General features: G+C 42.8%; 1 protein-coding gene across 1 annotated transcript in view; it reads right to left on the reverse strand.

The window, feature by feature from the left end:
• Positions 1-516: 516 nt before the first annotated feature.
• LOC115111738 (5-hydroxytryptamine receptor 1F-like) overlaps positions 517-16,705 on the reverse strand; it is a 38,605-nt gene continuing 22,416 nt past the window's right edge. Inside the window, exons 2-4 of the mRNA XM_029638103.2 lie at positions 5,840-6,025; positions 5,472-5,747; positions 517-5,285 (exon numbers count right to left, since the gene is read on the reverse strand). Of these exons, the coding sequence (XP_029493963.1) occupies positions 4,418-5,285; positions 5,472-5,746 (1,143 nt within the window). The 5' untranslated portion in view covers position 5,747; positions 5,840-6,025 and the 3' untranslated portion in view covers positions 517-4,417. The remainder of the gene's footprint in view (positions 5,286-5,471; positions 5,748-5,839; positions 6,026-16,705) is intronic.

Below are 16,705 nucleotides of genomic sequence, written 5' to 3' on the forward strand. Positions count from 1 at the left end.
GGTGTGGAGGGAACCATAGTCTGAGGTAACAGAACCATCAGAGTGGAGGCACGTTCTGTTGGGGAGGTATCATCTGATGGAACTCTTCCATAACACCATGACTCCCCTCTTTCTGGCATCGTTTTCTTTTCAAGAGAACACACTGTATCAAATTAGCATTTTCAAATCTTGTCATTGTGTTATTTCAAAAACAAATCTCCTTACATTTGCCTCACAAACATTACCCTCTGTACTTACAGTAAGAAAAGCATTCATATCATATTCTAAGTTTATGAGTGGGAGTTAAATAATCAGTATTCTAGCACCTCTCTTAATGACACACTTTTTCGCCTGCTGTGCCTCTGGATCAGAGCTCTCTGTGCTATGGGTGGAGGACAATGGTGGAGCAACTTTCTCAGCTCTCTTTAATCAGCTATTGAGATCTCTGTATTAAGACAGAATATAAAGCATCCATATGGCATATAACACAAAAGTTGCACTGTAGAAGTGGAATATCTAGCTTATTAACAACACTGATTGAGTATCATAATAACTTTAATCACTACTTTTGTAGCATCAACAAAAACAATGATCACAACAAATATTGTTTGGAGAATAAGTCAAAACTTTTGATATGTTATATTTCAGATATGTCTACTAGCTTGGGGAGGTTGGTAGTTATAGAACGGACAGAAACACCATGATCAGCTATTCTAAGACCTTGCAATGATCGAGGCTGATGGTTTAAGTCCAGAGTTTCATCCTACAGTTTAACCAGTTTCTGTCTGTTCATTTAAACATCATCCCTTCAATGTCATTAAACACCATCCCGACTACGACAGTAACCCAATCAAATAAAGGAGATGATGACCTCATGGCTCTCTATAAATACACTTATGGATCTGAGGTCCTCTGAACTTTCCTCCAAAGCTCAGCAATGTGCCAGTCACATTAGACTGACCTGGCTGGAGTGTCCATTAGTCTTGGCAGAGTATTACAGGTCATTTCCTCCGGGTAAAGATTTAAAGTCTCTTGTGTTTATTCTGTTGATAGTCTCTGATCTCAGGCAGTCGGATGCTATCCCGGATCCAACACAACTCTGAACTGAATGGCGTGCACATGCTTGCGTGTGTGTGCGTGCATGTAACATTACAACAACCTAACATCGTTATTAACCGATAGAAGTACGAGCTCGCCATCCCTGTGACCGGGTATGGTAACTCTTGAAATTCCTTCTGTCACTAAAGATTTACAGTGCCTTCAGAAAGTATTCCCGCCCCTGGACTTTTTCCACATTTTGTTGTGTTACGAAGTGGGATTAAAATGGATTTCATTGTAATTTTTTGTCAATGATCTACCCAAAATACTCTGTGGTGGATAGAAGAAAAAAAACATTTGTAAAAACTTTATAAAAAATAAAACACTCATATTTCTTGATTAGATAAGTATTCAACCCCCTTAGTTAAGACATGTTAGAATCACCTTTGGCAGCGATTACAGCTGGGAGTCTTTCTGGGTCTCTTAAGAGCTTTCCACTCCTGGATTGTACAATATTTGCATTCTTCTTTTTTTAATTCTTCACGCTCTCTCAAGTTGGATGTTAGTCATTGGTAGACAGCCATTTTTAAGTCTTGCCATAGATTTTCCAAGTAGATTTAAGTCAAAACTGTAACTAGGCCACTCAGGAACATTCAATGTTGTCTTGGTAAGCAACTTCAGGACATCCAGTGCCTTCAGAAAGTATTCACACCCCTGAATTTATCCACATTTTGTTGTTTTACAGCCTGAATTTAGAATTGGTTAATATTAGATTTTGTGTGCATGGCCTGTACACAATAGTGTCAAAGTTGAATTATGTTTTTAGAAATGTTTACAATTTAAAAAAATTAAAAGCTTAACTGTCTTGAGTCAAAAAGTATATAACCTCTTTATTATGACAAGCCAAAATAAGTCCAGGAGAAAAAAATATACTTAACAATAAGTTGCATGGACTCACTCTGTGTACAATAAAGTGTTTATCGGGATTTTTGAATGACTACCTCATCTCTGTGCCCCACACATACAATTATCTATAATGTCCCTCAGTTGAGCAGTGAATTTCAAACACAGATTCAACCACAAAGACCAGGGTAGTCTTGCAAAGAAGACTACCTATTGGTAGATGTGTAAAAAAGCAGACATCGAATATCCCTTTGAGAATTGTGAAGTTACATAATTACACTTTGGATGGTGTCACGGATCCCTCCGGAATTTTCATTAAGCACACCTGTCCCCTATTCCCACTGATTAGTACTTGTATAAGTGTGCCCTTTGGTTTCCATTGGGCTGTCCATTATCGGTACAATGTCCGTTGTTGCGTGTGAGTACCTGTGCTGTGTGTTTAGGCTTTCGTGCCATTGTGGATTGCGCAGATGATTACAGGTCTCATCCCGTGTGTTAATCATTGTGCGCGTGTGTTATTTATTCAAGTTACTCTTCGCTCTTTTGTTTTGGGTTTCTACCCTGTTTTTTGTTACATGTTTGTTTGGTCTTCGTTCCCGTGCCTTTACACAGCACGCTGTAATTTGGGCTTAATAAAAAAAAATATTACGCATTCCTGTGCCTGTCTCCCGAATCTCTTCATACCAACGTGACAGTATCAATACACTCAGTCACAACAAAGATACAGGCACCCTCCAAACTCCAATGCCAGAGAGGAAGGAAACTGCTCAGGGATTTCACCTTGAGGCCAATGGTTACTTTAAAAAAGTTAGTTTATTGTTTTTATTGGAGAAAACTGAGGATGGATCAACAACATTGTAGTTACTCCACAATACTAACCTAATGGACAGAGTGAGGCACTAAAGGATGACTGCAAAAAATGTGAATACAAAGAGTTATGTTTGGGGCAAATCCAACACATCACTGAGTACCACTCCTTATATTTTCAAGCATGGTGGTGCCTGCATTTTGTTATGGGTATGTTTGTCATCAGCAAGAATAGATAGGTTTTTTTTAGGATGAAAAGAAAATGAAATTGAGCCAAGTACAGGTAAAATCCTAGAAAAAAACCTGGTTGAGTCTGCTTTCCAAGAGATACTAGGAGACAAATTCAGCTTTCAGCAGGACAATAACCTAAACCACAAGGCCAAATATACACTGAAGTTGCTTACCAAAATGCCATTGAATGTTCCTGGAGTGGCCTAGTTATAGTTGACTTAAAATCTACTTGAAAATATATGAATAGACTTGAAAATGACTGTCTAGCAATGATCAACAACCAACTTGACAGAGCTTGAATACTTTTTTTAAGAACGTGCAAATATTGTACAATCCAGGTGTGCAAAGCTCTTAGAGACTTACCCAGAAAGATTCACTGTAATTGCTGCCAAAGTTGATTCTAACATGTATTGACTCAGGGGGTTGATACTTAGTATGTCATTATGGTTTTTTTTGTGTAGATGTGTGAGAAAAAATTTAAGTAAAATGTAAACCATTTTGAGTTCAGGCTATAACACAACAAAATGTGTAATAAGTCAAAGGGTATGAATACTTTGAGGGCACTGTAAAGTTAATTTATTTTCCACATTTTTTGCAGTTTTACTTTAGTGACTTGTTGCAAACAGGATGCATGTTTTGAAATATATGTATTCTGTACAGGTTTCCTTTTTTTCACCCTGTAAATTAGTTTAGTATTGTGGAGTAACTACAATGTTGATCCATCCTCAGTTTTCTCCTATCACAGCCATTAAAGTTTCAATACGTACATTTTTGGGCGACCCGACAAAATGCACATAGAAATGTGAGTTATAGACTGTCATTCTCATTGAACGCAAACGTAAGAAGCGGTAGATCTGTTCTGTGTTCTATTTCTATGCTTCTCGTTCTTAAGTATCGCTTTTGCGTCTTTTACTTTCAGTTATGTACACCAGCTTCAAACAGTTAAATACAATATTTTGGTTATTGTAAAGATTTTTCACAGCGGTTTAGATGGTGCAATGATTCTCTACACAATAAATTGCTTGTTTTGTCACAAGCTGAAATTAGGCAAAGTATTAGAATTTCAGCAACCAGGAAATGGCGGAGTGATTTCTGAATATTGTACCTTTAAACTCTGTAACTGTTTTAAAGTCAGCATTGACCTCGTGGTGAAATCGTGGTTTTCTTCCTCTCCGGCAACTGAGTTAGGAAGGACGCCTGTATTTGTAGTATTTGTAATGAATAACTTCACTATGCTCAAATGGATATTCAATGTCGTTTTCTACCCATAGGTGCCCTTCTTTGCGAGACATTGGAAAACCTCACTGGTCTTTGTGGTTGAATCTGTGTTTGATATTCACTGTTCGACTTAGCGACCCTACAGATAATTGTTTGTGTGAGGTACCTTTGTCTAAATTGGACTCCACCCTGCCTAAATAAAGGTTAAATAAAAAACAAATGTGTGTCCTCTCTGCCCGTGTCAGAGGCGAAGCCTACACCTGACCAGTCTCTGGAAGGCCTTCTTAAAGTCTTCGTTGAATATAGTGTAGATGAGAGGGTTGATAAGGGAGTTGAGGTACCCCAGCCAGGTGAGGAAGTCAGCCAGCTCTATGGAGGTGTTGCATGAGCCACACGTGTTGACGATCACCTCCTTCAGGAAGAAAGGCATCCAGCAGACCACGAAGGCCCCCAGTATCAGTCCTAACGTAGATGCAGCGCGCCGCTCCCTGGTCCCTGAGATACGCTGCCGTCTCAACCCACATTCACGCTCCCGCCTCGACTCGCTCTGGGGACTTTTTACGGCGATGCGCACGCGGTCGCCCTCCGTGGAGGGGTCTGAGTAGGACTTTTCCGGGGGATTCAGGGTGTCTGGGCTCTGGGGGTCTCCTTCAGTGGGGCAGGAGGGGAGGGTGGTTCCGTTGACCATGGAGGAGTGCTGGCTGGCTCTGCTGGCCCCCCTCCGGAGGTACAGAGTCTGAGCTGCTCTGTAGATCTTATAGTAGAGGATGAGGATGAGGAGCAGGGGAATATAGAAGGCTCCCAGGGTGGAGTAGAGGGTAAAGGCGATGTGGTGGTGCGTTATCAGACACTGGTCCTCCTCTGGCTCCCCACCATGGTTCCTCCACAGCAGAGGGGGAAGGGATATGAGGACGGACAGGAACCAGACGACTGCGACAGTGATGCCAGCTCGGAGGCCGGTGCGTTTGCGTGAGTACTCCACGGCGTCAGTGATGGCCCAGTAGCGGTCCAGAGCGATGGCTGCCAGGTGGAGGATGGAACAAGTGCAGCAGGTGATGTCAACACTCAGCCAAACATTACAGACAGCCTCACCCATCACCCAGCTTTCCCTGAGGATTCAGACAGAATATTGATAGGGATTATGTTTGTGACTGCACTTTATTATTATTTTGATCACAAACTGTATACTTTGATAACATGTCTTTTAAGCCTATATGGGCATCTGAAAAGCTGTAAGACACATTATGCTGCAAGACAAATCAAACAATTGTGCAATAATGAATCTTTGTAGCTACCTCTGTATGTAGAGGATGCTGAAGGGCATGACCAAGATGGCCACCAGCAGGTCCGTCACCGCCAGAGAGCAGATCAGGTAGTTGGCCGGATGATGTAACTTTCTGGTTACGATGATGGCTGTGATCACCAGGGAGTTGATAACCATTGTCATGACAGCGAGCAGGGACAGGGTGAGGGTGAGGATGATTTTACTTGGTGGGGTTATAGAACCCCCATCCCCCTCCTCACCCCCACCCAGGGAGAAGACCCCCTCTGTACAGTTAGACAAGTCCATCCTAGAGAGGAGAGGAGACAAGAGAAAGAGAAGGTTCTGCACCAAGGCTAGCAGTATAGATGAACGATGCGTAAGCGTTTAAAAGGTACTCACACTCAAACCATGTAGGACTTCAGATAGACCGGGCAGATGATGAATGAAGCGTAATCCTCCATAGCTGTATAAGCTGTGTGTACCTTTGTGATGTGTGTTTATTGGTGTGCCCTCTCCAGCAGTAACCTCAGTGTAAGTAGCTTCTTTCTGGTATCTCTGGACTCAACCAATATTTCACACAGACACCTGGAAAAAGAAAGGGGGGAAAGGAGGGGGAGAGAGAAAGAGAGAGAGAAACAGTCAGTGGAAAAATAATCACCAATGAAAGTCCAGCCACTGATTTCATAACACCCACCCACCCATCCATCCATCCATCCACCCACACACACACACACACACACACCTGATGTGATCTCTGATCAAAGCCGTGACCATCATCACATGCACGCACGCACACAAACACACACAAGGTGCAATCACGGATCAAAGGCGGTACAATCTGCACAAAAGCAGACGCTCATCGGTGTGTGTTTATACTTGTATCTCTGTACTCTAGTTACCACTTATTTTGAGTTGATCAGTTAAGAATTGAACGGGAATTCAGCATTGACCCTAAAGACACTCATGTTAATTTCCTTGTTCCATATGATGTTCTGTGCTTTATTGTCCATTTACATGGAAATTCATTTTGTGAAGCCAGCATACAAATACACAAAAAACAATACACTTTCATACATTCAATATGGAAAATACTGGAAACATAATAATTAATGCACATTTACACAGTGTACAAAACATTAGGAACACCTTCCTAATATTGAGTTGCACCCCGTTTTGCCCTCAGAACAGCCTTAATTCGTCGGGGCATGGACTCTACAAGGTGTTGAAAGCATTCCGCAGGGATGCTGGCCCATGTTGACTCCAATGCTTCCCACAGTTATGTCAAATTGGGTGGATGTCGTTTGGGTGGTGGACCATTCTTCATAAAAACACTGAAAACTGTTGAGCGTGAAAAACCCACCAGTGTTGCAGTTCTTGACACACTCAAACCGGTGTGCCTGGTACCTACTACCATACCCTGTTCAAAGGCACTTCAATATTTTGTCTTGTCCATTCACCCTCTGATGTCTCAATTGTCTCAAGACTTAAAAATCCTTCTTTACTTGTCTCCTCCTCTTCATCTACACTGATTGAAGTGGATTTAACAGGTAATATCAATAAGGGATCATATCTTTCACTTGGATACACATGGTCAGTCTTATGGAAAGAGCAGGTGTTCCTAATGATTTGTACACTAAATGTAATTATCCAGTCTCTGCAGTCTACTGTCTGACCATGTACTGAGCCTACATCTGTTTGATGCTGTATATTTCTACAGTGAGCTGAGAAGTTGTCATAGAACAGTTGTCATAGCAACTCTGACTTTTTGTGAAGGATGGACTGAAGAAAAGCACAACTCAAGTCAGATAAACTCACACATCATTAAATGCATGCACATGCGCGCAAGCACGCACACAAACAGCTGTATAGACCTCTCTCCTGTCTGTAAGCATATCAGCTGTCTGTGAATCTGCTCCTCCAGAGTTGACTGAATATATAGAATACTTCTACTCATTTAAAGTTAAGGAACAGCATGCACTGTAATCTAGTAGTGCACTGTATTTACTTATGAAGTGTTTCTCACCAGAGTGGTTCATTTAAACCTGCCAGCTTCAGTCTGTCAGTGTGTGTGTTTGTTGATTGACAGTCTTCGGTGAGGCAATCTTCCAGCAGCAGCAAAGGGAGAACCTGCGCCTCCTGCTGCATTCAAGTCTTTCACTTACAGTAATCACACAGTGGAGCACTGCTCAGTCAGAGAGTGATACATGTTTGTGGATGAGGTTTACAAAGCAGGAAATTATAGGGACCGATACCTGGTGCTGTGTAATTGGAATGTACCCATTTAAACGTCAATCTGTGGATTAAAGCGCTATGACTGGTAGAGTCACTGACATGTGCCTATAGAGATGCAAAACTGAGTGGGACTATTTTAACAGACTGCAGATTGAACTGGGATTTAAACAGACCTGTTTCAGCCAAGGCTTGGAGAATGCACCAGTCCCCTCCCTCTCCCTGCCTCCCCCCCATCTGTCCATCCAACCATTAAGAACTGGAATAGCCATAAAGCATCTATCCATCTGTCTGTCTGAGGATGAAATATTCTTATGTAAGGGACAACCAACAGGCAACAAGAGACAATTGAGTCGGGTGCAAATATTAGGAGTTTTATTTTCTCAAACTTGACGTTGATTACAAAGTAAGTTCAACTGTTCTACTGTGACAGGTTAAAGGAAATATTCATAGCCTGTTATACATTAAAAAGTATTAGTAAGTTCATAGTATGTGGGGATCTTAAAACATCTAAGGTTAAAAAGATGCATTCAGTATTAGTTGATAGAGATTGATAATTCATATAATTGTGTTAAAGTTCAAATCTGTCAAAGGGTACGAATTGTGAGAGTAATGTGTAAACGTTATATTGATTACTTTATTTTGTAGTGCCTAAAAGTGTTAATCTGTGATCTACGAAATGTTCTTAATCTATGAGCCGGAGATCGTTTGCTCTGGTCTCCACCCATATTCCTGGGGAAAATCGCGGTCTTTTCTCATTGAACTATACGTTAAATTGAGAATACAACACCGTATCACTGTCGTGATTATTTCTCCCCTGTTTTCAGGTACTTTATTGATGATAAAAATAGTAATTTAAATGTTATAACTCGCTAACATGTCAAGAGTGTTTAAGGTGTGTTTTAGTAACGTCTTGAGGAAGTTAGAGTTAAGTTTGAAGAGAGTAATATTAGCCCTGCTCGGTTGAAGTGAAGAATAGCATCGTACTGAGAGTAGCTGCCATTTTATGTCGATTGTGAATGAACATGCGCGTTGTTAATAAGATATTTTGTTATTTGTATAATGGGTTTTCTGTTGTTTTGTAATGTGTTACTTTTGTGAAATGATTGAACTATACGTTAAATTGAGAATACAACACCGTATCACTGTCGTGATTATTTCTCCCCTGTTTTCAGGGGCGTAACATTTTGAGGCTCCGCTGAGATTGCTGCTCAGATGTCCAGTTTCCACACCCTGGTCGCTGAATTCCGAGCCAGCTAAATCTCCACATAACAACTCAGGCAGGCTGCAGTGAGGAAAGTGTTGCTGTTCGAGGGAAGTTGGAAGTTAGTGGTTAAGTACGTGTCAACTGAGGCCATTGATCGACCATCAGAGACAGTAAGGACCATCTAATTCAGAGTCAACTCCTGCACAGTAAAAGTTCCTCCTGTTCTGTCAACATGACAAGCGCCTTGGAAGAACTACAGGAAGAGGTAGTAGGAGAATTGCACACCCTGACTAAAGACAAATTACTAGAGATATGTGATTTCCTTGAAATATCAGGCGAACAGAGAAGAGATGTTAAAGACAAATCCCGCATATCATTAATTACTCGCATTATGATGTTCCTTGAAAGAGAGGAAGTCGCAGAGTTAGAAGATGGCGGCATGTCGGAATTGTTGCTACTTAGAGACGAAATGACAGAGATGATCAGTGGCATAGATAACAAAACAGGGCAAATTGACCATGATATTGAACCAGCCGGAACACATCACAGAATAGAGGAACTGAGAACTGTAACCCCACAACAAGGGGTGGGAACTGAGCAGATTACTGCAGCCAAAGCCAGTGATTCTCTGCGTCAGCCCCAACACCATGCCAATCTTCAGGGGAGCGTGCCACTCTCACCCAATGCACAGCCCAGCTCATACTGGCGCAAAGAGTTTAACGTTTCTGGTCAGATAGGTGAACCGGGCCAGAAAGAAAAACTGATTTTTTCCAGCCTTGCCCATCAGATTGAAAATGGACTTAACAGAGGCTATCCTGAGGTAGAAATAGTAGACGCAGTAGTCAGGGCTATTTCTCCAGGCTCACAGCTACGCAGCTACTTGGAAGGTAAACCTCAGCTAACTCTTCCCACACTTAGATGTATCCTGCGTTCCCACTTCCAAGAGAAGAGTGCAACAGAGCTTTACAAACAGCTAGCTTCAGAAGCACAGCATAGCAAGGAGACCCCTCAAAGCTTCCTGATGCGCGTTTTAGATTTGAGGCAAAAAGTACTGTTTGCATCCCAGGAGTCAGAATCAGGACTTAAGTATGACCCTGCTCTAGTCCAGAGCACATGTTTTCACACAGTCCTTACGGGTCTCCAGAGTGACAGTATCAGGATAGACATGCAGCCTCTCCTGCTAGAGAGCGAAACATCAGATGAGGTTTTGCTAGAGAAGCTTAACATTGCTTGTGCTAATGAGATAGAAAGACGAAACAAAAAGCGGTTTAATGCCCCACAGCCTGCTACAACTGTAAGTGTAGTCCAGTTAGAAGATACGCCATCTGCAAAGTGTCCTGTGAAGGAAGCCAAAGCTAAGATACCCGCAGGACTGTTAACAGAGTTAGCTGAACTTAAGACAGGTGTAGCTTCTCTAAAAGGTCTCAGTGCAGAGATTGCTCAGATTAAGGAGACATTACAGCAGCCTATGTTTCAGTCACCGCCTTGTGCCTATGCCCCACCCCCAGTTAGGAGGCCAGATAGGGACCCCCAGCCACCTGTTTCCCAGCAGCAGTATTACAGCAACTACAGTCGGTCCCAAGCACCTGACCCTGTGCAGCATCAATATGCATCCAACCGGTATACCAACCGCTCTGCTCAAGCTCCAAGGAGGTGTTTTGTCTGCCAGCAGGCCAGAACAGATGCACGCTGCACACACTGCTTCCGATGTGGGAGTGGAGAACATTTTCAAGCTGGATGTAAAATCCGGGGAGCCAGACCATCAAGGGAGGCCCCTTTAAACAGAAACGGGTTACCGCTGAGGGACGAGTGTTAACCGTAGCTACCAACAAGTCCCAGAAATGTGCAAATTGTGCCAGAGAAGAGTCATTTGAGAACCTGAAACAATGTTCATCATGTAAAGAGACACTGTACTGTTCCAAAGTATGTCAAAACCAACATTGGACTAAACATAAGAAAAAATGCACTCACCTGAAAATTGACTCTACCAGTGAAAGGTTTTCCTGCACAGAGGAAAATGCCCACTCCTTACCATCCCTAGCTCAAGGTTGCCACCCCCGTAAGGTCACCTCGCTAGTCGGCAGACAGTGCCTTATTGAGTGTCACCTGAATCGCCACCACCTCCAAGCTCTATGGGACACAGGATCTCAGGTATCGGTCATTGATGAACGATGGAAAGAGGAATCTCTCCCAAACGCAAGGCTGAGAGATGTTTCAGAAATCCTGGACTCACCTGATGATCTAAGGTTGACTGCAGCAAATGGGACTGAAATGCCGTACCTGGGATGGATTGAAACAACTTTTCGGCTAGCCTCTGAAACTGACCAAACAAAGGAACTGATCATCCCAGTGCTGGTAATGAAAGGCTGTCACCTATCTCATCCCATCATAGGTTTCAATGTTATCGAGCACATCCTGACAATGACCGAAAAGACTAAACGATACAGTACAGTAAAAACAGCTTTCCCAAGCCTCAAAAGAAACAAGGTGAGAGCTTTTATACAGGCTGTTAGCGCAGAACAGACAGATGAATACGCAGTGAAAACCAAGAAAGAGAAGGTTGCTGTACCAAAACACAGTAGCATTCAGATTGAGTGCCGTGTAGCTTCCCAACCTTTCAAAGATGACATGACAATGCTTTTCCAGCCAGACCTGAACCCGCAGTGGCCAGACGACCTTGAGTTCTTTGACACACTAGTCAGAGTCAGGAAAGGTGTTTTTCCAGTTATCCTGCTTGATGTCTCTAACCCCACTGACCACGACATTGCCCTGCTAGGACGCACAATCATCGGTACAGTACAAACCATCATGATTGTGTTACCTGCCCAAGTCTTTGAAAAAACTGTCACCTCAGCCACAGTGAATCACACCAGCGTTCGAACCCCATGTACTGCTACTGAACAGTGGGATCCACCAGTAGTTTTAACTCACCTAACCGAAGAGCAGAGAGAGGTTGTTAGGCAAATGCTTAGAGAAGAGTGCCACTCCTTCTCCAGATCAGACAATGACATTGGCTGCATTGAACGATTGAAAATGACTATTTCTCTAAAGGACTCTGAACCAGTAAAGCGCACATACATGTCAGTGCCCAGGCTACTGTATCAGGAGATGAAGGGTTACATTTATGACCTCATAGTCCAGGGCTGGGTTAGGAAGTCAAACTCTTCATATTCTTCACCTGTCGTGTGCGTTCGTAAGAAGGACGGGACCCTCCGGTTGTGTATAGATTACAGAGATCTGAACAGAAAGACACATCCCGACTGCCAGCCCATCCCTCGGGTCCAAGACATCATGGACAGTTTAGGTGGTAATTCCTGGTTCTCCCTCTTAGATCAGGGGAAAGCGTATCACCAGGGGTTCATCTCTGAAGAAAGCAGACCACTGACAGCATTTGTGACACCGTGGGGACTCTGAGTGGATACGTATGCCATTCGGCCTCATGAACGCTCCTGCAGCTTTTCAGCGGTGTATGGAGGAGTGTTTGGAAGGGCTCCGGGATAACATCTGCATTCCTTATCTGGACGACACGCTAGTTTTCAGTAAAACATTCAACAGCCATGTGAATGATGTGCGAAAAGTTTTGCAGCGTCTCAGAGAGTATGGCATTAAACTCAAACCAAGTAAGTGTGATCTCTTTAAACCCCGGGTCCGTTATTTGGGCAGAATAGTGTCTGCAGAGGGCAGCCGAGTTGACCCAGCCGATTTGAAGCAGTAAGAGCATTGAAAGAAATCAGACCAGAGACTGTGGGCCAGCTCAGAAAAATGCTTGGTTTACTCACTTACTACAGACAGTACATCAAAGACTTTTCTAGGAGTGCCAGCTGCCTGTATGACCTCCTGAAAGCAGATTCAGAGAAATTACCTGACCACCCACGGAAAACAAAAACAAAGAAAGTAAGTCATGTGGTGCCCTCAAACAAGCCAATCCTGTGGACTGACCAGCATCAACAGGCACTGGAACACCTGATTGAGTGTTTGCTTCACCCACCAGTTTTAGGTTTCCCTGATTTCACTCAGCCATTTGTTGTACACACTGATGCGTCACACCAAGGCTTGGGAGCAGTTCTTTGTCAAAAGCAAGAGGGGAAGCTTAGGGTCATTGCTTATGGCTCTCAAACCTTAACAGCAGCTGAGAAGAACTATCACTACCACTCGAGCAAGCTAGAATTTCTAGCTCTAAAATAGGCAATCACTGATAAGTTCCATGACTATTTGTACTATGCTCCGACCTTCACTGTATACAGCGATAACAACCCGCTCTGCTACATTCTGTCTAATGCAAAACTGAACGCAACCACTTCCAGGTGGGTTGCAGACTTGGCTGATTTCCACTTTACAATAAAGTACAGGCCAGGCAGAGAGAACGGTGATGCAGATGCTTTGTCAAGGATGCCGCTGGATGTAGAGTCACTGATGAGAGAATGTTCTGAGGAGCTTCCACCAGACACCATCGCCGCCACGATACAAGCAGTTGAGGTACAGAAAGAGGCTGTTGTACCTTGGTCATTTTCAGCTGTATCTATGTCAGTATCAGCTGAAGGTGAGACAACCACTGCAACAACCAGCTCGATCCCAAAAGATGGGATAAGAGAAGCACAAGAATCTGATCCGGTCATCCGTCCTGTGCTCAATTTCAAACTGTCGGGTTCCAAACCGCCAGTTAAAGAGCAAAAGAAATTCAGTCCAAAGACAAAATGCCTATTCAGAGAATGGGACAAATTGACAATAGATAGTGATGGCATTCTGTACAGAATCACTACAGCCCGCAAGCAGTTAGTTCTACCAGAGCAGTACAAAGGTAAAGTGATGGAAGAGTTGCACAATAACATGGGACACCAAGGTACTGACCGCACTGTATCACTAGTACGTGACCGCTTCTTCTGGCCATATATGCAATCTGACATCGAGCACTATGTGACTAAAACTTGTAGCTGTGTCAAGCAGAAAAAGCCAGCCCATGCAACAAGAGCTCCTCTGACAACACAGCCATTTGAACTGGTATGTATTGACTTCCTTCATCTCGACAGATGCAAAGGGGGATATGAGTACATCCTCGTGATTGTTGATCATTTTACACGTTTCACTCAAGCCTACGCCACCACATCAAAGTCAGGTAAAACTGCTGCAAATCTCATCTTCAATGACTTTGCCCTGAAGTTTGGGTTCCCGTCCCGCATCCACCATGACCAAGGGGGAGAATTTGAAAATCAGATGTTCCATCAGTTAAAGAAACTCAGTGGCATGGCGGGGTCCAGGACAACACCCTATCACCCGATGGGAAACGGTCAAGCGGAACGCATGAACAGAACATTGTTGCAAATGTTAAAGACACTAACTGAGACACAAAAGTCAAATTGGAAGGAGTCTCTGAACAAACTGGTTTATGCCTATAACTGCACCTGTTGCGAAGTGACTGGCTATTCACCATTTTATCTTCTGTTTGGGAGATCACCAAGGCTTCCAGTTGATATGCTCTTTGGATTGTGCACAGAGGCAGGTTCCAGTAACCAGCGAGAATACGTGGAGAACTGGAAACGAGGGATGGAAGAAGCATACGCCATTGCAAATGAAAATGCTCAGAAACCCGCTGAAAGAAGTAAGAAGTACTATGACACTAAAGTTAGGAGTTCAGTGCTACAGCCTGGCGAGCGAGTTCTGATTAAAAACCTGACACCAAGAGGAGGACTAGGAAAACTCTGCAACTATTGGGAAGATACAATTCACACAGTAGTGAGACAAATGGGTTCAGACCTGCCGATTTATGAATTGAGACCAGAAAAGGGTAGGGGACGCTCCAGGGTCCTGCACAGAAATCTGCTCATGTCCTGTGACCACTTACCTTTTGAGACACAACCAGAAATGACCAAAGTGGACAAAAGTCAGAAAACGAGGAGACACCAGCCTGCATCACAGACTCTAAATTCTGATGAAGACAATGGGGATGAATATGACCTTCATCATGAGCCGCTACAGGTTCCCACATCTCCTACAGTACCTGAGGAGAGGAATGCTAAACCAGCGAGAGAGTGGGAACACAGACCCCCAACAGTGAAACAGACAGTTGCAGTGCCAGTCCCTGATACGCTACCAGCACAGCCTCTTGTTGAAAAGCGGCTGGAGGAGACAACAACAGTTAAAGACCTGCCTGCTGAGGAGAGTAACTTGCCTGCTGAAAATTTGCCTGATGATCGTCCACCAAGTGCCTTTCCTTCATATACTGATGCTGCTGAACCTGAGGAACCAACCTACCAGCTGCCACAAAGAGAGAGACACCCTCCAAGACGTATCACCTATGATCAGCTTGGTATCCCTTCCTGCTACAGTATACAGCCACAGCCACAGTTGTTCCCTGTCTACTCTGCACCAGGACGGGTTCCATGGCTGCCATCACTACAGCAATGTTACTTTCAGCCACCTTACATGTATGGGCTTCAGCAAACATGAGACTACAGAGTTGACATGTTTGACCATGGACTACTATCTGATTTCACAGACTGTCAAAAGAGACAATTTACAGACTATGCATATAGATCATTAAAATTGATGGACTGTTGATCAATAGTATGAGAAAATACTGCTTATGTTATATAGCTGGTCAACAGATATGGACTGTGAATATAACTTGTTACTTATATTTGAACTGTGACCCGTGACTTCTGCTCAAGTACTACCTTACAGAAGAGGATTTTCTAGGTCCAGTGCATACGGACTGTTGAAGAAGACAATGTTGGTAATGTTGGGACAACATTTATTTTGTCGGGGAGAGTGTGACAGGTTAAAGGAAATATTCATAGCCTGTATTACATTAAAAAAGTATTAGTAAGTTCATAGTATGTGGGGATCTTAAAACATCTAAGGTTAAAAAGATGCATTCAGTATTAGTTGATAGAGATTGATAACATTCATATAATTGTGTTAAAGTTCAAATCTGTCAAAGGGTACGAATTGTGAGAGTAATGTGTAAACGTTATATTGATTACTTTATTTTGTAGTGCCTAAAAGTGTTAATCTGTGATCTACGAAATGTTCTTAATCTATGAGCCGGAGATCGATTGCTCTGGTCTCCACCCATATTCCTGGGGAAAATCGCGGTCTTTTCTCATTGAACTATACGTTAAATTGAGAATACAACACCGTATCACTGTCGTGATTATTTCTCCCCTGTTTTCAGGTACTTTATTGATGATAAAAATAGTAATTTAAATGTTATAACTCGCTAACATGTCAAGAGTGTTTAAGGTGTGTTTTAGTAACGTCTTGAGGAAGTTAGAGTTAAGTTTGAAGAGAGTAATATTAGCCCTGCTCGGTTGAAGTGAAGAATAGCATGGTACTGAGAGTAGCTGCCATTTTATGTCGATTGTGAATGAACGTGCGTGTTGTTAATAATATATTTTGCTGTGTTATTTGTATAATGGGTTTTCTGTTGTTTTGTAATGTGTTACTTTTGTGAAATGATTGAACTATACGTTAAATTGAGAATACAACACCGTATCACTGTCGTGATTATTTCTCCCCTGTTTTCAGGGGCGTAACACTACCACCTCAAACATAGATACATATTTAACTGAGGTCTACACAGTAGAACAGGCACCACTCCACAGGTTAACTCAGGCCATAAGGTAAGCACACAGAATATAAAGGGAATGGCAGGTAGGCTTTAAAGATACATATAAATGATCAAGCATCTATTCCAATTTTTTGTTGGATAAGCATGATTTGAAGCATTAATATGATCATTAACATGATTAGTCATGCTGAGACCAAGGTCTTTTTACACATGAGCCCTGTATAGACATCAATATTCAATAAAAGGTGTCTGTTTGATATTT

Source organism: Oncorhynchus nerka, linkage group LG3, assembly GCF_034236695.1.
Source record: "Oncorhynchus nerka isolate Pitt River linkage group LG3, Oner_Uvic_2.0, whole genome shotgun sequence".
Taxonomy (NCBI): domain Eukaryota; kingdom Metazoa; phylum Chordata; class Actinopteri; order Salmoniformes; family Salmonidae; genus Oncorhynchus; species Oncorhynchus nerka.